This window comes from Microtus oregoni, unplaced genomic scaffold (genome assembly GCF_018167655.1).
Source record: "Microtus oregoni isolate MIOR12 unplaced genomic scaffold, Mior012 000043F_ref0000047, whole genome shotgun sequence".
NCBI lineage: Eukaryota > Metazoa > Chordata > Mammalia > Rodentia > Cricetidae > Microtus > Microtus oregoni.
The window spans coordinates 10,192,264-10,213,492 of NW_024543210.1; the positions used below are offsets into that span (position 1 = coordinate 10,192,264).

The following is a 21,229-nucleotide window of genomic DNA, read 5'->3' on the forward strand; positions in this document are numbered from 1 at the left end:
GCCCATGCCAGTGTGAGCCACTCGGTCCCCACACCAGTAAAAACAAAAACCAAGATATCTTGAAAGCCCCAAGACGAAAATAATTTGACAACAAAAACAATAACAAAAAAACAAAGAAGCTAATATATTTGGTCACAAGCAGATTTATACGACTAAAAAAAAGTCAAAGCTGTTTGTTGGGCAAATAAGAAGTGAGATCAGGTAGAAACTCGAATCTCCAGGGCAAGAACGAAAAGTTACTCCCCAGTTAAAAAGAAAGAAAACAGAGAGGGAAGGAAGGAGGGAGGGAGGGACAAAGGGGAGGAAGGAGAGAGGGTCTCAGCAATTGAAAAGATTTTGATAAAAAAAAATACAAAAGCATTTCTTTTCCTCTTAATTTATTTACTAATCATGTACTCTGAAAACTTGAAATTATAATGTTGCCCTTGGGACCGTATAACATATGTAGACATATTACCATTACAAAACAGACACAAGCCTATTGGGCTGCAGGATTTCTATATAATCTGAATATTATGTTTTGTTAGCTATTGCAAATTAAGAATATATATTATCATTGCTAAAGCAACCATTTCTAGGTTTTTCCAAAGCAGGGTATTATGTAACCTAGGCTAGCCTTAAACTGTCTCTGCAGCTAAGGACGACCTTGAACTTCCAATCCACCTGCATCCAGGCTCCAAGTGTTGGATCACAGGCATGTACTATTGCGTCCATCTTACTCAGCACTGATACTTGAACGCAGAACTTCATGCACACAAGAACTACTCTACCAACTGAGCCACATCTCCAGACCAACCACTAAGTTTTAAATTAAAAAAAAAAAAGATAGCTAGGAAGCCAATAGGACAGTATAGAATATTGAAAAGATACAGATGGAAAAATATATCACACAAACAATAAGCAAAAGCAGGTCATGGTGGCAATATCAATATCCTATAAAGTAACTATGAAGATAAAACACATTAACAGACAAAGCACAGGCTTTGTAATAGTAAAAGAGACACGAACAGGAAAATATCACATGCCTGTAATAACACTTCCAACACACAAAGCAAAACCTGATAGATTTAAAGAAAACATAAATCATATAAACATAGGCAAAGATTGCAACACACGTTAATCAATAACTGATTGGGGAAGCAAGGCAAAAATTCATGAAAAATATAGAAGAATTTAATGTATCACTCAACTGCAAAATACATTACCTTCAAATATGTATGGAATATTTACCAGCACAGATCATATTTGGGATAATAAAACAAGTCACATTAAAAGTGAGAAAGGGTCAAAGCACACAAAATACATTCTCTGTCAGAGTGTAATTATGTTCAAAATCAAAAACAATGGAGTAACGGGAAAATCCCAAATATTTGGAATTAAGCTAACTGGTAAAGAAATCTCAGGCTCAAAAATAAATAAACAAACCACAGATGTTAGAGAATATTTTGAGCCAAATAATGAAAATATGACCTATTAAAATTGTGGGCCAATGTGGTGGTACACATCTGTGACCTCACTGTAACAAAACAAAACACGATAGGATAACAAGATACACTTCAAGTGGGACTTACATGGAAATGCATGGCTTTAAAGCTGCTTTACACATTGTGAGTGAAGCAAGGTTTCAATTCAGTAATATAAGCTTTTACTTCAATAAACTCAAGAAAATTAAGTCCAAACCAAACAAGGAAAACGGTGCCACTAAGAAAGACATCAAATCAAACATTGGCTTTTGGGACCAATGAAATTCATTAGCTCTACCCATAAAAATCAAGAACAAAAAATAGATAGTAGTTGTCAATATTAGAAATAAAGGAACAGGTTTGAGGACACAGTTTGGTGGATAAAGCATGAAGACCCACGTTCGGATCCCCAGCATCCATGTAAAGGCCAATCACTGTGATGTACCTCTCTAACCCCCAAGACAGGTGGATTCTTGGGGCTCAATGGCCAGTCAGTCTAGACCAGTAGTTCTCCAACTTCCTAGTGCTGTGACCCTTTAATACAGTTCCTCATGTTGTGGTGACCCCCAAACATAAAATTATTTTGGTTGCTACTTCATAACTGTAATTTTGCTACTGTTATAAACCACAATGTAAATATCCAATACACAAGACATCTGGTATGTGACCCCTGTGAAGGGGTCATTCGACACCCTCCCCCAAGGGGACTATGATCCACAGATTGAGAACCGCTGGTCTAGAAGGAACTGTAAGCTCCAGGTTCAGCATGAAACCCTATCTCAAAAGAATAAGCTAAAGACACCCAAAATTAGTCTCCAGCCTCTATGTGGGTGAGCACAGGCAAGTGTACATGCATGCACACAGATACAAATACAAACACACACACAGCACACTTGTCCACACTATAATTATAGCAAATTTTAAAATACAGCAAGAAATTCTACAAACAAAAGGGGAATTGCCACAAACAACTTAATGCTAATACATAGACCTCTGCACAAATCTGCCAAATGGACATGATGAACAAATGCCTTGAAAGACACAGATAACCACAGCTGACCTGAGACAGTATGTATATCTGGGGGTTTTGTGTTTACATGTGTGCACAGGTTTGTGCAGGTATGTACAAAAATGTGTGCATGTTGGATTGCCTAGACTGGGTAGCCAGTGAGATCCAGATATGAGATCCTCCTGCATGCAGCCCAGTGCTGGGGTTACGGCTTCCGTCACGCTTATACAACGAGGTCTCTATGAAAACACAAAAGGCAAGGTTCTGACAGCTTCCAGACGACAGAGTACATGGAGGATTCTGGAGAGTGGTACAGTCAGGAGGAGCATGGAAGCCCCGCCCCTTCCCTCATGCCCCAGCCCCAGACATCGTTCATCTGGAACCTTTGCAGCGTCCTTCATAAGAAACCAGCAAGCACGGTTCCCTGAGGTTCTGTGAGTGACTCAAGCAGGCTTATAAATCCTGAGTTGAGTTTGAAGTGTGTGCTTTGTAGACGGTGATCTGGGTGTTCAGGTGAAGCCCAGTGGGGTCTTGGTGGCATATGGGGGGGACAGGCATAATTGAGGAAATAGTTCCCAAACTTTGGGGTCTCTAGTTTAACAGTGTCAAAAGGGAGCCCAACGGGAGAACACCCAGCTCGCATGGCTGCATTCCAGCTTTTTTTTTTTTAATGTATACAATATTCTGTGTGTTTGCCTGCAGGCCAGAAAAGGGCATCAGATCTCATTTTTAGATGGTTGTGAGCCACCATGTGGTTGCTAGGAATTGAACTCAGGACCTTTGGAAGATCAGGCAATGCTCTTAACCACTGAGCCATCTCTCCAGCCCCCCTCACATGGCTGCAGAATTAACTGACTGTGTGCTCGTGGAAAGAAACCCCTACCCCTTTCAGGTCACAGAAGTGATCTGTGTTGTGGCCTCACAGCAGCAGGAACTAAGCTTGAGTTTGTTTGCCTGCATCATACCACCCCCACCAAAGGAAAAAGAAAAAAAAAACTATGGCAGCTCTATTGACTAAAGAGCTGAACCTAAACCTTAGAGAGAGAGAAGCAGAGAGATGGAGAGAGAGCTTTCAACTCTTCACAAACTCACAAAAACATGGAAAAGGAAAACTGTTCTCAACTCAATTGGTGAGAGCAATTTTACCCCAGTTAAAGGGGGTGGGGCAGATTATGGGCCAGTATTTTTTAGACAGGAAAATCCTTAACAAATTACTGGCAAATTGAACTCAACAATGTTTCAAAAGGATGTAGATTCTAACCAAAAGGGGTTTATTTCAGGAATACAAGGCTGGTCTAATCCTGAGAGGCTCAGAACTGTAAGAACATCTGACCACGTTGTTTCTTTTGACCTTGTTCCCAGGGTCCAGGCCAATGCAATAAGGTGATTAAAAAAAATAAAAGGCAACATAGGAGAGATATGTGAACCAACCTGCTACACCATATAATCGAGTGTGCCTGGGGTGCCAGCGAAAAGACAAAACCAAGGCTGCATAGTTGCACAACAACCACTTAGAAAATAAAAGTCTAAAGCTAACTCTTTTATTGTTGTCGGCTGGCACTTTGCTTTTTATATTTGTGTGTGTGTTCAAACACGTATAGTCACGTGTTCACATGTGTGTATTCGTGAGTGCACATCCACATTCCTATGCACGCGTGTGGAGGCCAGAGGTTGGCACTGGATATCTTCTCCAATCTTTCTCCATCTTACTTCCTTCAAGTAGAGTTTCTCACGGAATCTGAGGTTTAATAATTGGTCAAATCGGATGGCCAATAAGTCCTAAGGGTTTTTCCGTCTCTGCTTCAACAGTGCTGGGGTTACAGGTGTGTGTCACACAAACTAGCTTTATGCATGCGTGTTAGAGATTCAAACTCAGTGCCTCATCCCTGTGCAGCAAGTAATTGACAGACTGAGCCATTTCCCCAACCCCTTGGCGGGTTCTGCTGTTGTTTGTTCTGGATTTTGTTTAGGGGGGGGGTGTTTTGTTTCGTTTTTTAAGATAGGGGTTAATACTAAAGCTCAGGATGGCCTGGAATTCACAACATACCCCAGGCTAGCCTAGGCGATCACAAGCCTCCTGCCTCAGCCTCCCTAGTGATGGAATTACAGGAATGGGCCCCCAGACTTGAACGTGCCATGCAAGCACTCCACCACTGAGCTCCATGCCCAAACCCCAAGAAATGAAATTGAGAAAGGAACTCCATTCACCAATTACTTAGAAAAACATCTAATTAAAGATGCAACCTTGTAAAGGGTAACTAAATAAGACTTCCGTGTGTGTGTGCTCATACATGCATATGTGTGTTCATGCATGCATGCATGGGTGTGTGAGTATGTGTACTCTCATGCAAGCATGTGTGTGCATGCATGCATATATGTGTGTGTTCGTGCATGCATGTGTGTATTCATGCATGTGGTTGTGTGTGCTCATGCATGCACGTGTGTGTGTTTCTCCAAAGAGCAGAGGACTCGGGCTAATATCTTAATCCTCCTCAAAATTTTCAAGAAACAAAACGCAAGTATTTTTTTAAAAGACTGATTTTAAAACCTATCTGAAACAAATTTTAAAAAGAATGTAAGACACAGAATAACAAAGACAGTGTGTCTTGAAATAAAGAGAAGGGTTTAAATGGATAAACAGAGCAGAGCCCTGAGATAAATCTACACAGACACGGTTCACTGACTTTCAGCAAAGGTCCCAAGGGACTTCAATAAAGACAAGATGGTTTTCATAGCAAATGGAGCCTGAGTGAATTGATATTGTATGTGGAAACAATAAACCACAAACCATAGCTCACAGTACACATGAAAACTGACTCTAAAGTATTCACATACCTAAAATTTAGAGTCAAAACAATTTAATTTCTAGACAACATCAGAGAAAATATTTATGACATTAATCAGAAAAAAAATATTGAATAGGACAAAAAGTACAAATGATAAAAACACAAATGATAAAAGCAAAAATTACATAATAGACTATGAAATTTAAAATTTTTCATCTTTAAAACCATAACTAGGGGCTGAGGAGATGGCTCGCTTGACAAAATGCTTGCTCACAAACACGAGGGCCTGAGTTCTGTCTCCAAAACACACATAAAAATGCCAAGTGTGGCGGCATACACTTGCCATCCCAGTGCTGGGGAGGCAAGACGATTGAATGCCTGAAGCTACAGGCTAAACAGTCTAACAAGTGAGCCCAAGTCAATAACTGACCCTGTCTCAAGGGGTCCTTCCTGATCTGACAGCAGAGGTTCTCCTCCACACGCCAGCACTCACTCCTGCACACCTGTCAACACACACGCACACACACGCGCACACAAACACACACACACACACAAGCTCACTTTTTAAAATTCATACTTAACAAAATACAAAAGTAAACTACATATTGGAAGCAAGTTTTTCAGAAAAAAGAAGTGCTTGAGCCTACAGCTTACACAAAACTCTTACAACTCAATAAAACCAATAAAAGGCTGAAACAGGCACTGTCCAGAAGATACCCAAACAGCCGATAAGCTAAACATGAGAAAATAAGTTGCACATCACTAGTCTGCAGAGAAATACTAATTAAAATCACAGGAGATTCCATTACACCTGACTAGGAAGATAAGAATTCAGATGATGGACATCAAGTACGGGCAAAGATAAAGAACACGGGAACCCTCGCCTACATCTCTAGTGGGAGTGAGAAATGCTGCCGTCACTTTATATAAAACACTAAGATAATATCTTTTGACATTAAATATTCATTTATCATAATATCAAGCAATTCTTTTCTAGGTATTGAACACAAAAGGTATAAACAGGGGTAAGTGGTATGACTCAGTGTACACATGAGGACCTGAATTCACATCTCTAGCATAAAGAGGTAGGCATGTCATGGGTGCCTACATTCTCAGCATCGAGAGTGGAGACAGGAAAATTCCAAGAGCGCACTGGCCTGCCAGCCCAGCTTCCAGTGTGGTGAGAGACCCTGCCTCAAAGAAATAAGCTAGCAAACAACAGAGTTCACCTGACATGCTGCTCTGGCCTCTGCATGTGCACACACAAAGTATGCATCTCTATAGTGACATACATGTACCACAGATGAACACACACACACAAAAAAGTAAAATACATGTTCAAAGGCAAGCACATGGGCCATGTCTACAGTCCCAGCACTTGAAAAGTTGAGGCTGAACAAACACTGTAAGTTCAAGGCCAACCTGGACTGCAAAGTGAGTTCTAGGCCAATATGGAATACATAGTGAGATGCTGGCTCAGACAACAAAGAAATAAAAAAATCTTACATGAAAACAGATATTCCAACATTCCCAGCCGCACCGTTCACAAGGTCCAAAAGCTGGAAATGATCTAAATATCTACCAAATGGTGAATGTGGAAATAAATGCAATATACACATGCCACAGCATGCTACAGAGCCATAATGTGAATGCGACATTAATAAATATGATGGCACAAATGACCCGCAAAAACACTGTGCCGATTAAGAGCTTCTGTAGTTTGACTAAGTGGTCCCAAAGGCCCGTTTATTACGCGTGACACCGGCCTGTGGCACTTTCAGAAGATGGAGGGACCTTTAAGGGGTGGAGCCTAACGGGAAGAACTTCGGTCATTGGTGTGTCCCTGAAAGAGATATTGGGAAGCTATATTCTCCTCTCTCTCTCTTTGTTCCTTGACTGCCAAGATCTAAGCATCTTTCTTGGCTTCGTGCTCCTGCCAGAGTGTGCCAGCTCACCCAGACCCAGAGATAGCCACAGACAACGACCTTTAAAACTGTGAGCCAACATTACCCCTTCCTCCTTATAAACTGATTGTCTCAGTTCCTGTTTGGATGAGACAAGAAAAGAGAAAAACAAAAGATAAGCATGAAAGGCTGAATCCATTTATGCAAAATTCTATGAAAGACAGGACACAAAAGTAAGTGTCTTCCTGGAGCTGGGATAGAAAAAGATCCTGGCCTAGGGCACACACACTCTTCTACAGTGAGGGTTCTGTCTCTCTGACTGTGATAGTGCCTACACGAATGTATGAATTTAGAAAAACCCTTCCAGCTACATTTTGAAGAGGATCGATTTTATTATATGTAACTGTTTTCATAATTGGAAAACAAAACAAAACATAATGATATAGCCAAATGTGGATGATTACGCATTATAAGCTTATACAGATAACAAGGTGGTAAATATGAGAAAGCAATATTCAGCTAAATGGTGTCAATTTTTATTTATATTTAACATTTTAAATTAAGGACTAAGTAAATGTATTCATATATATGTGTAGAATCACCACAAATAGGCTAGTTCAAAAATAACTGATAAAATAAATAACTGTGTGAGTAGTTTTTTTTAAAAAAAAATACAGGCCTGTAGAGATAGCTCATCAATAAATGCTTGCTGGAGAATCATGAGGAGCAGAGTTCAGATCCCAGCACTCACACAAGTCAGCTGTCCCTGAAAACACTTCTAACCCTTTCTGAGGGGGGCAGAGATGGAAAGATCACTGAGGTTTACTGACTTCTAGCCTAGCTGAGATAGCACAAGCCCTATCAAGGTTCAAGGAGAGACCCTGCCTCAAAGAAATACATAGAGAGTGATGGAGAAGGACACCTGAAGGCCTCTTTTGACATCCATGCATGCACACACACACACACACACACAGAGAGAGAGAGAGAGAGAGAGAGAGATGCCTATAGACTCACACAAGCACGTGAAAAATAAATAAATGTTTTTTTTAAAAAATGATAGATAGATAGATAGATAGATAGATAGATAGATAGATAGATTTTCAAAACTCAACAGAGTCAGGCAGTGATGGAGCATGCATTTAATCCCAATACTCAGGATGCAGAGTCAGGCGGATCTCTGTGAGTTTGAGGCCAGCCTGATCTACAAAGCCAGTTCCAGTACAGCCAAGGTCAAGAAACTCTGTCTCAAAAAAAAAATCAAAATTAATTAGTTACTAATTAATCAATTAAAAACTCAACAGAAATTTATCTACTCAGAAGGTAATTTAAAAACACAGAGAGAGAGAGGTCCAGGGACAGGAGAGAAGACTCAACAAGTAAGAGCACTGACTGTTCTCCTAGAGGATCTGGGTTCAGTTCCTGTCGCCTACATAGCTCACAACCATCGGCAACTCTACCTCCAGAGGATCCAGTGCTCTCTCTGGCCTCCACAGGTAGACATGCACAGCGACACAGATGAATGTGCAGGGAAAATACTCACATATGTGACATAAAATTATGTTAAAGAGGTAAGTGCAAAAGATATGGATCATGAGAAAAATACCCAAAATAGGACAAAATAATATTTCCAAAACATTTCCCTAAAATATCTTGAAATTGAATATTGAAAGGCCACACAGCAATGACTTCAGCATGACAAGCAATGAATCATGTTGTGTCAAAGCTACTTCAAAGAAAAAGGTCATTTGGGCAAACAGACAAAATCAGTAAGCAAGAAAAGAGACATAATAGAAATAATATTGCCATAGATTATTTACCAATTCTTAAGCCCCAAAGAATAGAATATAACAAATTTAAGAGACCTGAGTAAGGGAAATATAAGCTAAGGGTTTTATATCTACCCAAGCTAGCCTTCAAGTACAAAGCCACAAACAAACCTTCATAAACCTGCCAAAATCAGGGAGCATTGCTCCTGTGAGTCCTTCAGATGGAATCTTTTAGAAGGAGTGAGCAGTGGGCACTGACTATCAACAGCCAGCTAGAACAATGGTGCTCCATGGCTACAGGGAGAGAACACGGTAATGACTGTACAATTATTAAAAAGCAGGAGAGCCTGGGGAATAAATAGTGCATGGAGCTATGACTCACTAATATGCATTAAGTATAAACAAAGGGATATTATTTTATATCAGATACTGGGAAAGGGGGGGGGCTACAGATAATTCTAATGTAATATTCAATGTAGAGAAATAATTAGCTGAAAAATACATGAGCTAATTACCTTTATATAAATGAATTAATATAAATTTAATGAATAGAACAAATAAGAAAATTAAAATTCCATCACATAATGAAAAAGCCTTTGATATAAAAGACATAAGAAACAATATGGTAAAACTAAGGCCAAACATATTCATCCTATGAGCAGATGTAAACAGGTTTAACTGACCTATTGAAAGAAAGGGATTTTCAGATTAGCTAATAAGGAAAAATTCAACACTACACGGAATAGAAAAGACATACCTGAAACCAAGAGGCTCAAACAAGTTAAAAACAAGATGTAGCAGATAAACACATACATACAAAGAAGCAAACAGGAACCGCACTCTTGATACCTGACAAGGTCACAAACTTTTCCTAGATGCACATGGGCACATGCTGATGCTTTAGGCCACACTCACAGCGAAGGTGTTAGTCACTGATATTTATACACACAGCAGAACACAAGTAACTTCCGTGAGTAGTAATACACAATGGATGCAGGAAATGGCAAAAACACACTAGCAAAGGAGATCTCAACATACCTCTCCCAGTTTGGCCAAGGACACTAACAATCAGTGAGGGCAGAAGAGCTAACCAGCCAGCGTACATAAGGAATCATCTTAGATTTAAGACAGTTAAGCTATCTGTCATGTGTGATATTCTGTGCCAATAATAAACATTACGGCTGTCTTTCAAGTACACGTACACATGGAACATGGACAAGCATGGACAAGCATGGATGAGAAAACCTGAAGGTTTTCAGGAATAACAACAGCACATCATCTTCAGAACACAGCACAATAAAAACAGAAATCAACAAGATGGAAAAACAAAATACCCTACCACACTGGAATTTATAGTGTAAATGACTCTTAGCAGAATATGTGATTCTATTGCAGAATTTCTTGAAAATGACAATAACATCTCAAATCTGTGACCAGAAATCTGTAAGCTACCACTAATGGGAGTGTCAATCAAAAATGTATTATATGAAATGCCTATGTTGATAAGAGTTAACTTAATAGAATCCCAAAACTCAAGGAAACAAATAAAAATAAGTATTTTTTAGATGATGAAATGAGGGGTAAGAAAAGCTGAAATTAATGGGTAGGAGACCCAGGGGAAAGCATACACACGACACTAAACACATAACACTACAAATGAAAAGGAGAAGTAAATATCAATTTGAATTCATAGGGGGCCTCTGCATAATCTCATATAAACAACATTGAAAACTTACATGAAATATATTATTGTTGTTCTAAGAAATAAAACATGCCAAATTTCACCTGAGTAGAAAAAGCAGAAAGTCTAAATAGAAAATGTGTCATAGAACGAACAGAAAAGAAGTTGTTCAAAAATTCTATTTAAGAAGATCCTGTCTTGAAAAACAAACAACAAAAAAAAAAGCAAGAAGAAGATGATGAAGATGATGATGAAGATGAAGAGCCCCAACTAGATGGTTTCACAGGGGAACACTAAGCACATTAAAGACTCAATAGTCTCAATACTCCTACACTGTGGGGCAAGACAAAACCCCCAAACTCACTTCCTGTACTAAACAGAAGGTTGTTTCCAGATCTTGACTAGAACTCACTCCCTTCTACCTTCTTCAAATCCTGCAAACCAACCAATTACCATCAGCACAAAACCTCTCAAAGTTTGCCAAACATCTAATCCAGCATATTAATAGGTTAAAAGACATCACATGGTCGCCCTGATACAGAAAGGGAATTTAACTCAACTCATTCATGCTAAATAAATCATGAATAACAACTCTGGAGGCTGCATAGATGGTCCAGGAGTTAAGAGCACTTGCTCTTCTTCCAGAGGACCAGGGCCTTCATTTCTCAGCACCCACGTAGTTGCTCACAACCACCTAGAACTTCAGGTCCAGGGAATCTGATATCCTCTCTGGCATTCTGGGCCACCAAGCATGCAAGTGGTCAGATACATCTATGCAAGCACTCACACACACACATAAAATAAATATTTTTCATTGTGATAAAGTGAAAAATTGATAGATGGATACTTCACTAATATATTACCAGGATCTAGAAGACTATCTTACTTAAAAGAGAAATACCAGCGTGTTCTTACTAAAATTAAAAAGCAAGACAGGAAATCACATATGTGGTACATGCCTGTCACCCCATATCTGAGAGGTGAAGGCAGAACAGTAAGCTCGAGACCACTGGCTGTTGCAGCATGAGACCTGTTTCAAGGAGGAAGACAGACAAGTACAAGAGCTATGAGAACTGCAGCTGATGTGACTGTTCTAAGCCACCCAGGTTCTGGTGGCTTCTTACAGAAGCCACAGGAGATGCAGACATGGTCACACACAGCCTTTTATTTTCGCCAGCTGCATGGGTAGGGAATGCAAGCAAATGAACTTAACAGTTATTCCTATGGAACACAGCTGGTGGGTGTGGCCGGCCAGAAGCTCGTCATTATTATGAGTGGAACTAAAGAACATTCACATTTGGAGAGGACGGTCCCTGCACTTTGCACTAACTAGGTGAGCACAGGTGAGGAACAGCTGGGATGCACTGTGGTGGAATAAGGCAAGTTTCTGGGAACTTCATTATGTTACCACAGAACAGTGGCTACCCTCTGTATGTTTCAGTGTTCAGCTGCTTAGAAAGCATTTACTCTGTTCGCAAAGTCAGAGAGCTCTATTACAGGTCAGCGCTGATGGGCAGTTACCGATGGGCTTTAAAACTGAGGACAACGACATGCCGGTTTCCGTATTTTTGATGGCTCACCCAAGCTGCTATGTGAAGTAGACTTGGTGGGAAAAAGAGCAGTGCTCTATTTAGCTTTTTTGTAGCTGTGATAAAGCACTTCCCAAAAAGAATTTGGGGACGGGGAGGGCTGATTTGCTTTAAATGGTATAGCCCATCATTGAGGGAACGTAAGGCAGGACGTCACGCAGGAGTCTGGAGGAGGGACCTGAAGCAGAGACCATGGGATGGTTGGGATAATGGAAGGATGGATATGGGAGCAGGGAAGTATGTATCTTAATTAAGGGAGCCATTTTAGGGTTGGCAAGAGCCTTGACTCTAGAGGGGTTCCCAGGGGTCCAGAGAGTTGTCCCCAACTAGGTCCTTGGGCAGCTGAGGAGAGAGAGCCTGAAATGGCCCGATCCTATAGCCATACTAATGAATATCTTGCATATCCCCATAGAACCTTCATCTGGCGATGGATGGAGACAGAGGCAGAAACCCACATTGGAGTAATGGACTCAGCTATCTTTCTTATAGCTCAGGCCTTCCTGCCCAAGGATGGCACCGCCCGTCCTGGGCTGGACCTCCCCACATGGATCATCAATCAAGAACATGTCCCCCGGGATTGCCCACAGCTCAGTCTGATGGAGGTAGACAAGGGAAGCACATTAGAAGGCTGTTGTAGTAGAGAAGGGCTGTGCTCAACTCCATAGCTAAGTGGCAATGGCAAGAATAAACAGAAAGTGATCTATCTAGGCCATATTTAGGCGATAAAGCCAGATTACTAGTATACTAGCTCTTCTCTCTAGGAGCTGACATTAGAATTGATGTATACCGAAGTGCCTTGGGCAAAAACAATAAATACCTAATCTTTCCTGAGAACGGTTAAGATTCAAATCCGTGTAACTGTCTTGTGGAGCAGAAGTGAGGAGACCATTGTGTACATACTCAGGTGTAGGCGCCTGTGGAAGCCAGGTGACGCCTCAGGGACAAGTCCATTGGAGCAGTGCTTCTCAAGCTCCCTAATGATGCGACCCTTTCTTTTTTTCTTTTTGGTTTTTTGAGACATGGTTTCTCTGTAGCTTTGGAGTCTGTCCTGGAACTCGCTCTGTAGACCAGGCTGGTCTCCAACTCACAGAGATCCTCCTGTCTCTGAGCCCCCTGAGTGCTGCAATTAAAGGCATATGCCACCACCGCCCAACATCTTGCCACCCTTTAATATGCTCCATGTTGTGGTGATTCCCAAACAGAAAATTATTTTTGTTACTACTTCATAATTGTGATTTTGCTACTGTGATTAATCATAACGTAAATATCTGATATGCAGACTATCTGATATGTGACCCCTGTGAAAGGGTCATTCAACACCCCCCTCAAAGGGATTTAGACCCCCAGATTGAGAATGGTTGCTCTAGAGTGTCATCTACCCTGTCTCTCATTGACCTGGGGTTCTTCCAGTAGGCCAGGCTGCCAGATCAGCAAGCCCCAGTAATATGTCTATCTCATGCTTTCCAGTCCTGAGATTAACGTGCAAGCCACCATGCCTGCCTTTTATCTTGCCTTACTTTATTTTGTCTTATCTTTGTGTGTGTGCATGTGTGTGTGTGTGTGTGTGCGCATGTGTACAAACTTACACTTCACCCAGCATTTTTATTATATGGGTTATGAATGGGCCATCTCCCCAGCCCCAAATATATATAACTCTTTATGCCAAATTGGTTATATAATTATGTTATCTTTTTCTACTTCTAAGGCAAACCCATTTGTTCTTAAAATTAAAATAACACCACATATGCATAACTTACATGTGTACATACGTCCTTTCAGTTTTATCCATGTGTCAGTCTCTGGAATGGGTGAAAATGAAAGACACCTCAAAATGCCGAACACCCTCTAATTCTAACCCAATGCCAACTATAAAATAAAACTCATGATGATCTATATGCTGTTGAAGGGCCAGAGAGAGAGACAACAAAGAGAAATAGAATGCTTCAGATGAAAGAAGCTAAAGTCCTACATAGAATGGCTGCAATGTCCTCACCGCAGAAAGCTAGACTATTGGTGAGCACATGTTAGCTAGTTCTCCATACTTTCTGAAGAAGTAGACTTCTCATCTAAGCCAGTATGTGCTCATTTCCAGGGAGCTACCATATCTCTTCGGAGTGTAACAGATTTATTCACACGAATGTCTAACAGTGGTTCTCAACCTGTGGGTTGTGATCTCTTTGGGGGAAAAAAACTTACATTATGTTTCATAACAATCACAAAATTACAGTTATGAAGTACCAGTGAAAATAATTTTATGGTTGGGGGTCACCACAACATGAGGAACTGTATTAAGGGGTCGCAGCATTAGGAAGGGTGAGAACCACTGATCTAATATATCATGACTGTATGCAAGAATTCAACATCAATCTTACACATGGCTGGGCAATCTGCATAGAACTCGAATACACCTCAAAGGGTCTCTTATTTCTGATGTACTGCCACTTTATCTTACAATAGACTGCTTGTGAAATAAAAGACAGCCTACCAATTATGAATCATAATTATTATGCTAAACACAATAAAAGGAAATTTTAGCTAATTAGAAAGAATCAAAACCACAAGCAATATACAATAAAAGCATAATTTGCTATATAAACACTATAACATTTGATTAAACAACTATATTCTCAAGTATTTTTGACAATTATAAATACATTTTAAAAACATACATTTTATGCAATATTCACATTGGAGAGAGAGCAGAATTTCATATTAATAAGAGGGAAAGCATAAAACCATATTCAAGAACTTGATTATGTAATCCTTCCATACCAAAAAAAAATATTTCATCCACCCTCAATCATTTTTATTTCCTCAAGAAACATTTTTTTTGTATAAAATGTGCACCAGCAACGTGACGCATCCAGGAGACACAGATATGAACACAATACACACCAAGTTAAGGGAACTAATGATAATATTAATTACTGGAATCTGGTGTGACATCTAAGTACACACAGAGGAGATGGGCAGTAGGGTGGGGCATACAAGCTAAATATTCGGCTTTAAGTCAGCTCCAGCCACACTACAAAAAGGACAACAGAGGTGAAGAGCATTTCGGGTAAAAAGCATGGTGCAATGATGGAATTAAATAAGCATCCCACTCCAAGCACAGTGAAAATATAAAACAAATAGAACGTCAGGTGAGCTAGGAGATGAGGAACTTATCATCTTTTTCACTAGGTATTGTAAAAAGTGACAGTCTTGGAAGACTCATGATTTTTTTGACTTGGATAACAGGTAGTGCTACTCACTGAGATGAGCAACGTTTTTTTTTTAAGTACCAGTTTAACACAATACAGTGAGTTTGCTTATCTGCATATAAGATGCCTGAAGAGATATAAGGGCATCTGGTTCAAGATAGATGTTTCAATTAGAAAATTATATTTGGTAGGAATACATGTGATGGAGATAACTGACCCCATTGGGGAGGGGAGAAAGAAACTGGATTAAATATGAAATCTTGGGAAAATATTTTAAAAACAAAACATAGCCCTAAAAAAATAATTCTGAGTAGAAATAATGAAAAACATGAGAGAGTTTAAGGAATGTATTAACTAGTGTCAAACAACACAGAGGAGCCATGTAAAACATGAGTTAATAAAACAGTTTGTTTTACAATCACAAAATACTAATTATTGCATATATGAAGAAAAGAAACATTTCCTCTGTAAGAAGCCAGTCTGTGGTGCTATGCAAAGACTTTACAAGACTACAGACAATAGTCCTGTGTGCAAAGGAAGAATGTTTTTCTATCCTGGTGACTTTATCATATGCAAATAAGATTTTACTGATTTATCCAGCATGACCCTTAAGTTTGCATAAGAAGGAACAGCTTCAACCTCAAACTACTAAGTAGATACAGTCTTAAAAGAATTTGTCTGCAGCCTGCAAGATGGCTCAGTGGGTAAAGATAAAGGCTACCAAGGCTGACAACCTGAGTTCAGTCCCTCTACCTCACATGGTGGAAGAAGAGACTCCTGAAAGTCATACTCTGACCTCGACGTGCACAGCATGGTATGTGAGTACACACATACACGCACGCACATGCACAAACACATATTTTTCTAAATGTCTCTAATGTAATTAAAAATATGTTTAGTTATTAAGACACTCAGTTAATGAACACATTAAAAATAGTACATATTCACTTCTATTATATAATTAGGTATTTTGAGCTTAAATTATTAGTGGTTAATTTCCGAGGTTGACAGACATTCTGATGGGAATTCATACATAGGATTTATGTTTACCAACTGTCACATAACACAAAAGATGACAGATAGCCAGGTCACGCCTTAGAAAGGTTCTATGTAGATAGCAAGCCAGTATTTTGCTAGAAATATCAACTCCAGGGGTCCCTATGCAGAGGAGACAAGGAATGTAGTCTAGTCTGATACTTCATGTCCTCTTTAAATAATATCACCTTTTTTATTTTGTTGCATTCTAGAAAGTCAGACTCAAACTTTATAAATATCCCCACTTCGGAATCAAACACGTGGTTCATACTCTTGATGATAAAAACCACATCTGATTCATCCGTACTGTGTGCCAGGGTTCTGTGCAAGCACTTTTCATAGGCCATCTCATTCCATCTTCACCTGCTGTTACCTGCTCCACATTATAAATGACCCAGCCAGGGCTCAGATGAGTTAAACTGACTTACTCAAGGTCACTAAGCTTGCAGGAGGCAGAGTCAAAATTCAAACCAAGGCCACAATCTTATGTTAGAGCCCCAACTCTTAACTTTCGCTGTTGTTAAAAGCAAAGATTCATACTAAAAAGCATTCCCAACGTAGTCCAGGTTGGTTAGCATTAAGTACCAATGGAAAAAAAGAAGTTGGGGGAGGAGTGGTAGAATCCTTTTCAGAAGTCCAAATAAATCATGAATTTCTATTTGAGTCATTCCCAATTCTGTATGTGCTGTGCAAACATGTTCACTACAATGAACTCTGTAAGAAGCGAGGTGGGGCACAGAGGAAAGGGAACTTGTCCCTTCTGCAGTCGCCTGAGAGACTGCTAGGGAGCATCCACCTCCTGTTAGCAGGCAGACTCTGCAGACAACACAGAGACTGGCAGGATGTCTCACCCAGGCTCCCAACTACATCTTCGCTAAAACTCGTCTATCTTCCATTACTATTGCTTAACACGTAAAAGAAAACGCTACTGCACAAAAAATAAAGCTTGTTTGACCTAGCTCAGTGATACACTACACTTCCGAGGTAAACATAATCTGTTTGGGTTGAAATGCAAGCACTTCCTCTTGCTGCTTCAACCAAACTCTATCCACTTCCTGTATGTGAAGCCTTCACTTCTCAGGAGGCTCCAAGAAAAGGAGTAATAAAATCATCTTGTTACATTATATTAAGCCTAATCCTCCCGATACTGGGTCCTTAAGAAAGCTGTGCCATGCGTGCTCCTGACTGCAGAGGGGAAAAGGACTCCCCCATATCTCCTCTTCCCTCTGTTGATCTTCACACCCAGCACAAGAGGAAAATCTTCCTTTTGGTTCTTTCTTCTTTCTCATTCCCAAATAGCTATCCTCCTACCAAGACCAAGGATAAACTGTTTGCAATCAGCAACTTCACTTTAGTAAGAAGTATTTACCATCATCCACCATGCAGCTTTTTGGGCTGTCGCTCTATTTCCAGAAGTGCACAACACAGTGCATAAAGGAGAAAAAGAGAATATTCCTAACTTGAAATTTAAAATTGCCTACAGACCCAAAGTCTCCATACCCCTTCCACAGCCTCCGTTTAGTTCTCTCCTTTGCCCTCCAACAACAGCTATTATTTCCCCCCTACTCTGGAGATGGAACTCTAAGGCACAAAACTATTAAGCTAATTGACCCAAGTCTCACAGGTCATCAGAAGGGCACACAAATCTCAGTTGCACATGTCTTAACCCAATATACAATGTCCAGTTTATTTTCTACAGAATAAAACATCTGCTTTTGCGAACAAATCTAAAATAGTTGTATTTAAGTCCACGAACTACACTACGCAGCCAAAGCCTGGTCTAGAATATTTTTTCATTCTGGCATTCACTGCCCAGGAAAGAAGCAAAACAAAGAACCAGGCAGACATCAAAATACAGCACAGGGGAGAAAGCACAGTAAGAGGACAGTGGTTTTCACTGGCTTTAACCTGAAATCACTTACATAATATGCAACTACAGAATCAAATGAATCAGAAGTGGTGGGGCTTCTCAGCCACAAGGACACAGTATGATCTTAAGGGTACTAATGACCTCAAGTGGGAGGCTCTGCCCTGTCTCTAACTGTGTTATGGGTACTCTAAACTGAGTGCATCCGATGTTTTTGAAAGTCTCTGTAGAAACAGAATTTAACTCTGAAGGTAGATCTGACTTTTAAAAAACAGGCAAAGAAAAGTCACAGAGGACTTTCTTCACCATTTAGAAGAGATGGACAGCTGAAATGGGAAATGCTTGTCAGCCTTAAAGCTATCATGTTTTAGGTATGTGCTACTGATGGACTCAGGAAATAGTTCATGAGTATTTTCTCATTTATTATCACAACTACACTATCAGCAGCTTCACCCCGCGTCTACAGATGAGGAAATGGAGTTCAGAGGGGTCAGTTATCTTGCCCAAGGTCAACAGAGGCAAAACTAGTGTGTAAACCCAGATGTTCTGGATTCTGAAATCATTGTGGAAGCTCTGGTGGAAAGCGGGCACACACAGTTTCTAAAGAAGTATCTACCTGGGAATTGTGTGATCGTCAGCCTGTTCAGTCTTGTGTGGTGGGCAAATGGCATACTGCATCTTATCTTTCCACATTCCAAAACTGGTGTTAGTACCATTGCAAAGAATTACACAGCTTAAATAGGGACAGCATTATCAGAATAAACATGAACTGCTTTGGAAGAAACAAAGAATCATTTAGAAGAATAAGTTCTAGATAAGCTTTTTTGCAATACCAACTAATTGCTAAATGAAACGATCATTTATTTACAGACAGAAGCTTAAGTTCCTGAATCCCTCAAGTGCACTCAGGTAAACATTCGTATCAACCAACCCACCAAGTACATACCCAAGGCCTACTAGTGCGCATTGCAATAGGAGATACTATGCGGCCCATGCTGGAAACATTCTCCGTCCACATGGAGTTACCATGTTGTTTCCAGCCGAGCACAGAGTCAGTCGTTATTGGTACAACCAAATTCCTCCTGTGCTATTAGAGTTTGTGTAAGCTGCCCTACAAAGAAAGCCTGCTCTATGGAAAAATCATTAGATCAATTAGATCATTTTCCCAGCGCCCCTTTCACTGTCTTGTGAGACCCACACAGTGGAGGCTAGCTTTAGCATCGGTGTTGCTATTCGTGAGTTAATTTTCCTTATGCAGAATTCAGCCTGCTCCCTGCCCCCCTCTCTCCCTTCTTGCCTCTTCCACCCGAAGTGGAAACTGCAGACTCAAACTCCCCGATGGCTCCAGCACCAAGAACTGGGCATGCTCAGAAGGCCGGGAAGGCTTTGGTTGCAACTGACAGTTCCCCGCCCCTGATTTGCCGCTGCCCCCCTTCCCCCACTCCAACAAGAGATACCGAAATGTTTATCTGAAAGATACGAGGCCTCTTTTTCCCGAGAATGACCCCATTTTAATTTCATCTCGTGGGGTCTTCAGTCTGGAGAACCCCACCGCTAGCCCGAGAACACTGCATTATTTTTTCAGCACCGGGGACAGCGCCGCGCTGCCTCCGCCGTCCACCCTCCCCCACCTCCTTCCACCCCCCACCCGCCACCCGCCCCAACCTCAGCCCCCACCCCCGCACCAGCACAATGCCAAGGTCTCCCAGCAGCCGCAAACGCCGCAGCTGCGATAGTTCCCAGCCGGAGGCCGGGCCGAACGCCGGGCCGGCTGCTACTTACACTGCTCCGCTTTGGTGGACATGGTGCTGTCCAGATGGAAAGGCTTTGCCCCAAAATCTGTGTCGTGTGAGCTCCCTCGCTCCGCCAGCGATGTTGCGAGGAAAAGAGCGCATACCCCCCACCCCCCACCCCCTCGCTTTCCCCCTCCCTTAGGCCCGTGTCGCTACCATTCGGACAAAACGCACATCAAATTGCAGAATTCGGTCCCGGAAGGTTAGGAAATCGCCCCCGGAGAAATGGGTGGGATTTAATGGGCGGCCAAAGGCTTCCTGTCCGTCCCCTCCTGGAGCTGCCCGCGTGGATGTGGGCGGGGAGACCGAAAGGAGAGAGCGAGCTGCGGCTCCTGGTGAAATGGGAAAATGGGCTCGACCGGGGGAGGAGTATTTCCATTCATAAGGCGCACGGAGGGGCCGGGTGTTTCCCAGAGAAAAGCCTCTTAAAGTGCCGGAGTCCCCGACCATTTGGATCTCCCCATTGGCGTTCTCCAGGCCCGTAGATCCTGCGGGCGAAGCAGCCCCCGGCGCCTCGACGCGGTGACCCGAGAGGAGCACAGGTGCGTCCCACGCGCCGTCTCAGCCTCCGGGAGGAAGGGCAGGGAGGCGGATCCGGGGCGGGCTGCACACAGCCGGGCCGGAGGGCGACGACGGTGCTCCCGAGGACTGCGAGGAAGGAAATGGAGAAGTAACACTCTGCATGGCTTCCCGGCGTGCTGCGCTCCGTGCCCTCTGCGTCCCCTGGCGGATGGGCTCTCCTGCTGCTGCTCAGCGATGGGAGGTCCCACTGCCAGGGGGCTGTGAGAAGACTTGAGGGGATGGGGGTTGGAGCTAGGGAAAGGAGGAGATTTCCATAGATGGTGAAGCTGGAAGGTCCACAGGAAAAAAAAAAAAAGGAGAAACTGGAGACAGGAAGAACCCAGATATGCTCCTTACAGCAGTCCAGCCTGGGAGCGGTGGGAAGCCCCTTTATCTGCTGGGAAGCAGAAACCAATAGAAATGGGAAGCGATCAAAAGGGACCATGCATATTAATCGGAAGACGCCTGGACAGTCCACCTCAAAGTAACAAAGGCATTGGAAGCCCGGACCTAAAAGACCCGGATCCCAGACCCAGGTCCCATCGCTTTCTCCCCCAGCTGTTCTTTCCATC

At 41.7% G+C, this 21,229-nt stretch overlaps 1 protein-coding gene across 10 annotated transcripts in view; it reads right to left on the reverse strand.

The window, feature by feature from the left end:
* The window catches only part of Unc79 (unc-79 homolog, NALCN channel complex subunit), a 241,101-nt gene extending 220,368 nt beyond the window's left edge, over positions 1-20,733 (reverse strand). For 9 of the 10 annotated variants that reach the window (XM_041633346.1, XM_041633349.1, XM_041633348.1 and 6 more), the window contains exon 1: positions 20,086-20,190. In XM_041633346.1, the coding sequence (XP_041489280.1) occupies positions 20,086-20,107 (22 nt within the window). In that variant the 5' untranslated portion in view covers positions 20,108-20,190. Of the gene's footprint in view, positions 1-20,085; positions 20,191-20,270 lie in introns of those variants that run through there. The other variant, XM_041633347.1, reaches the window with a different exon arrangement.
* Positions 20,734-21,229: the final 496 nt, after the last annotated feature.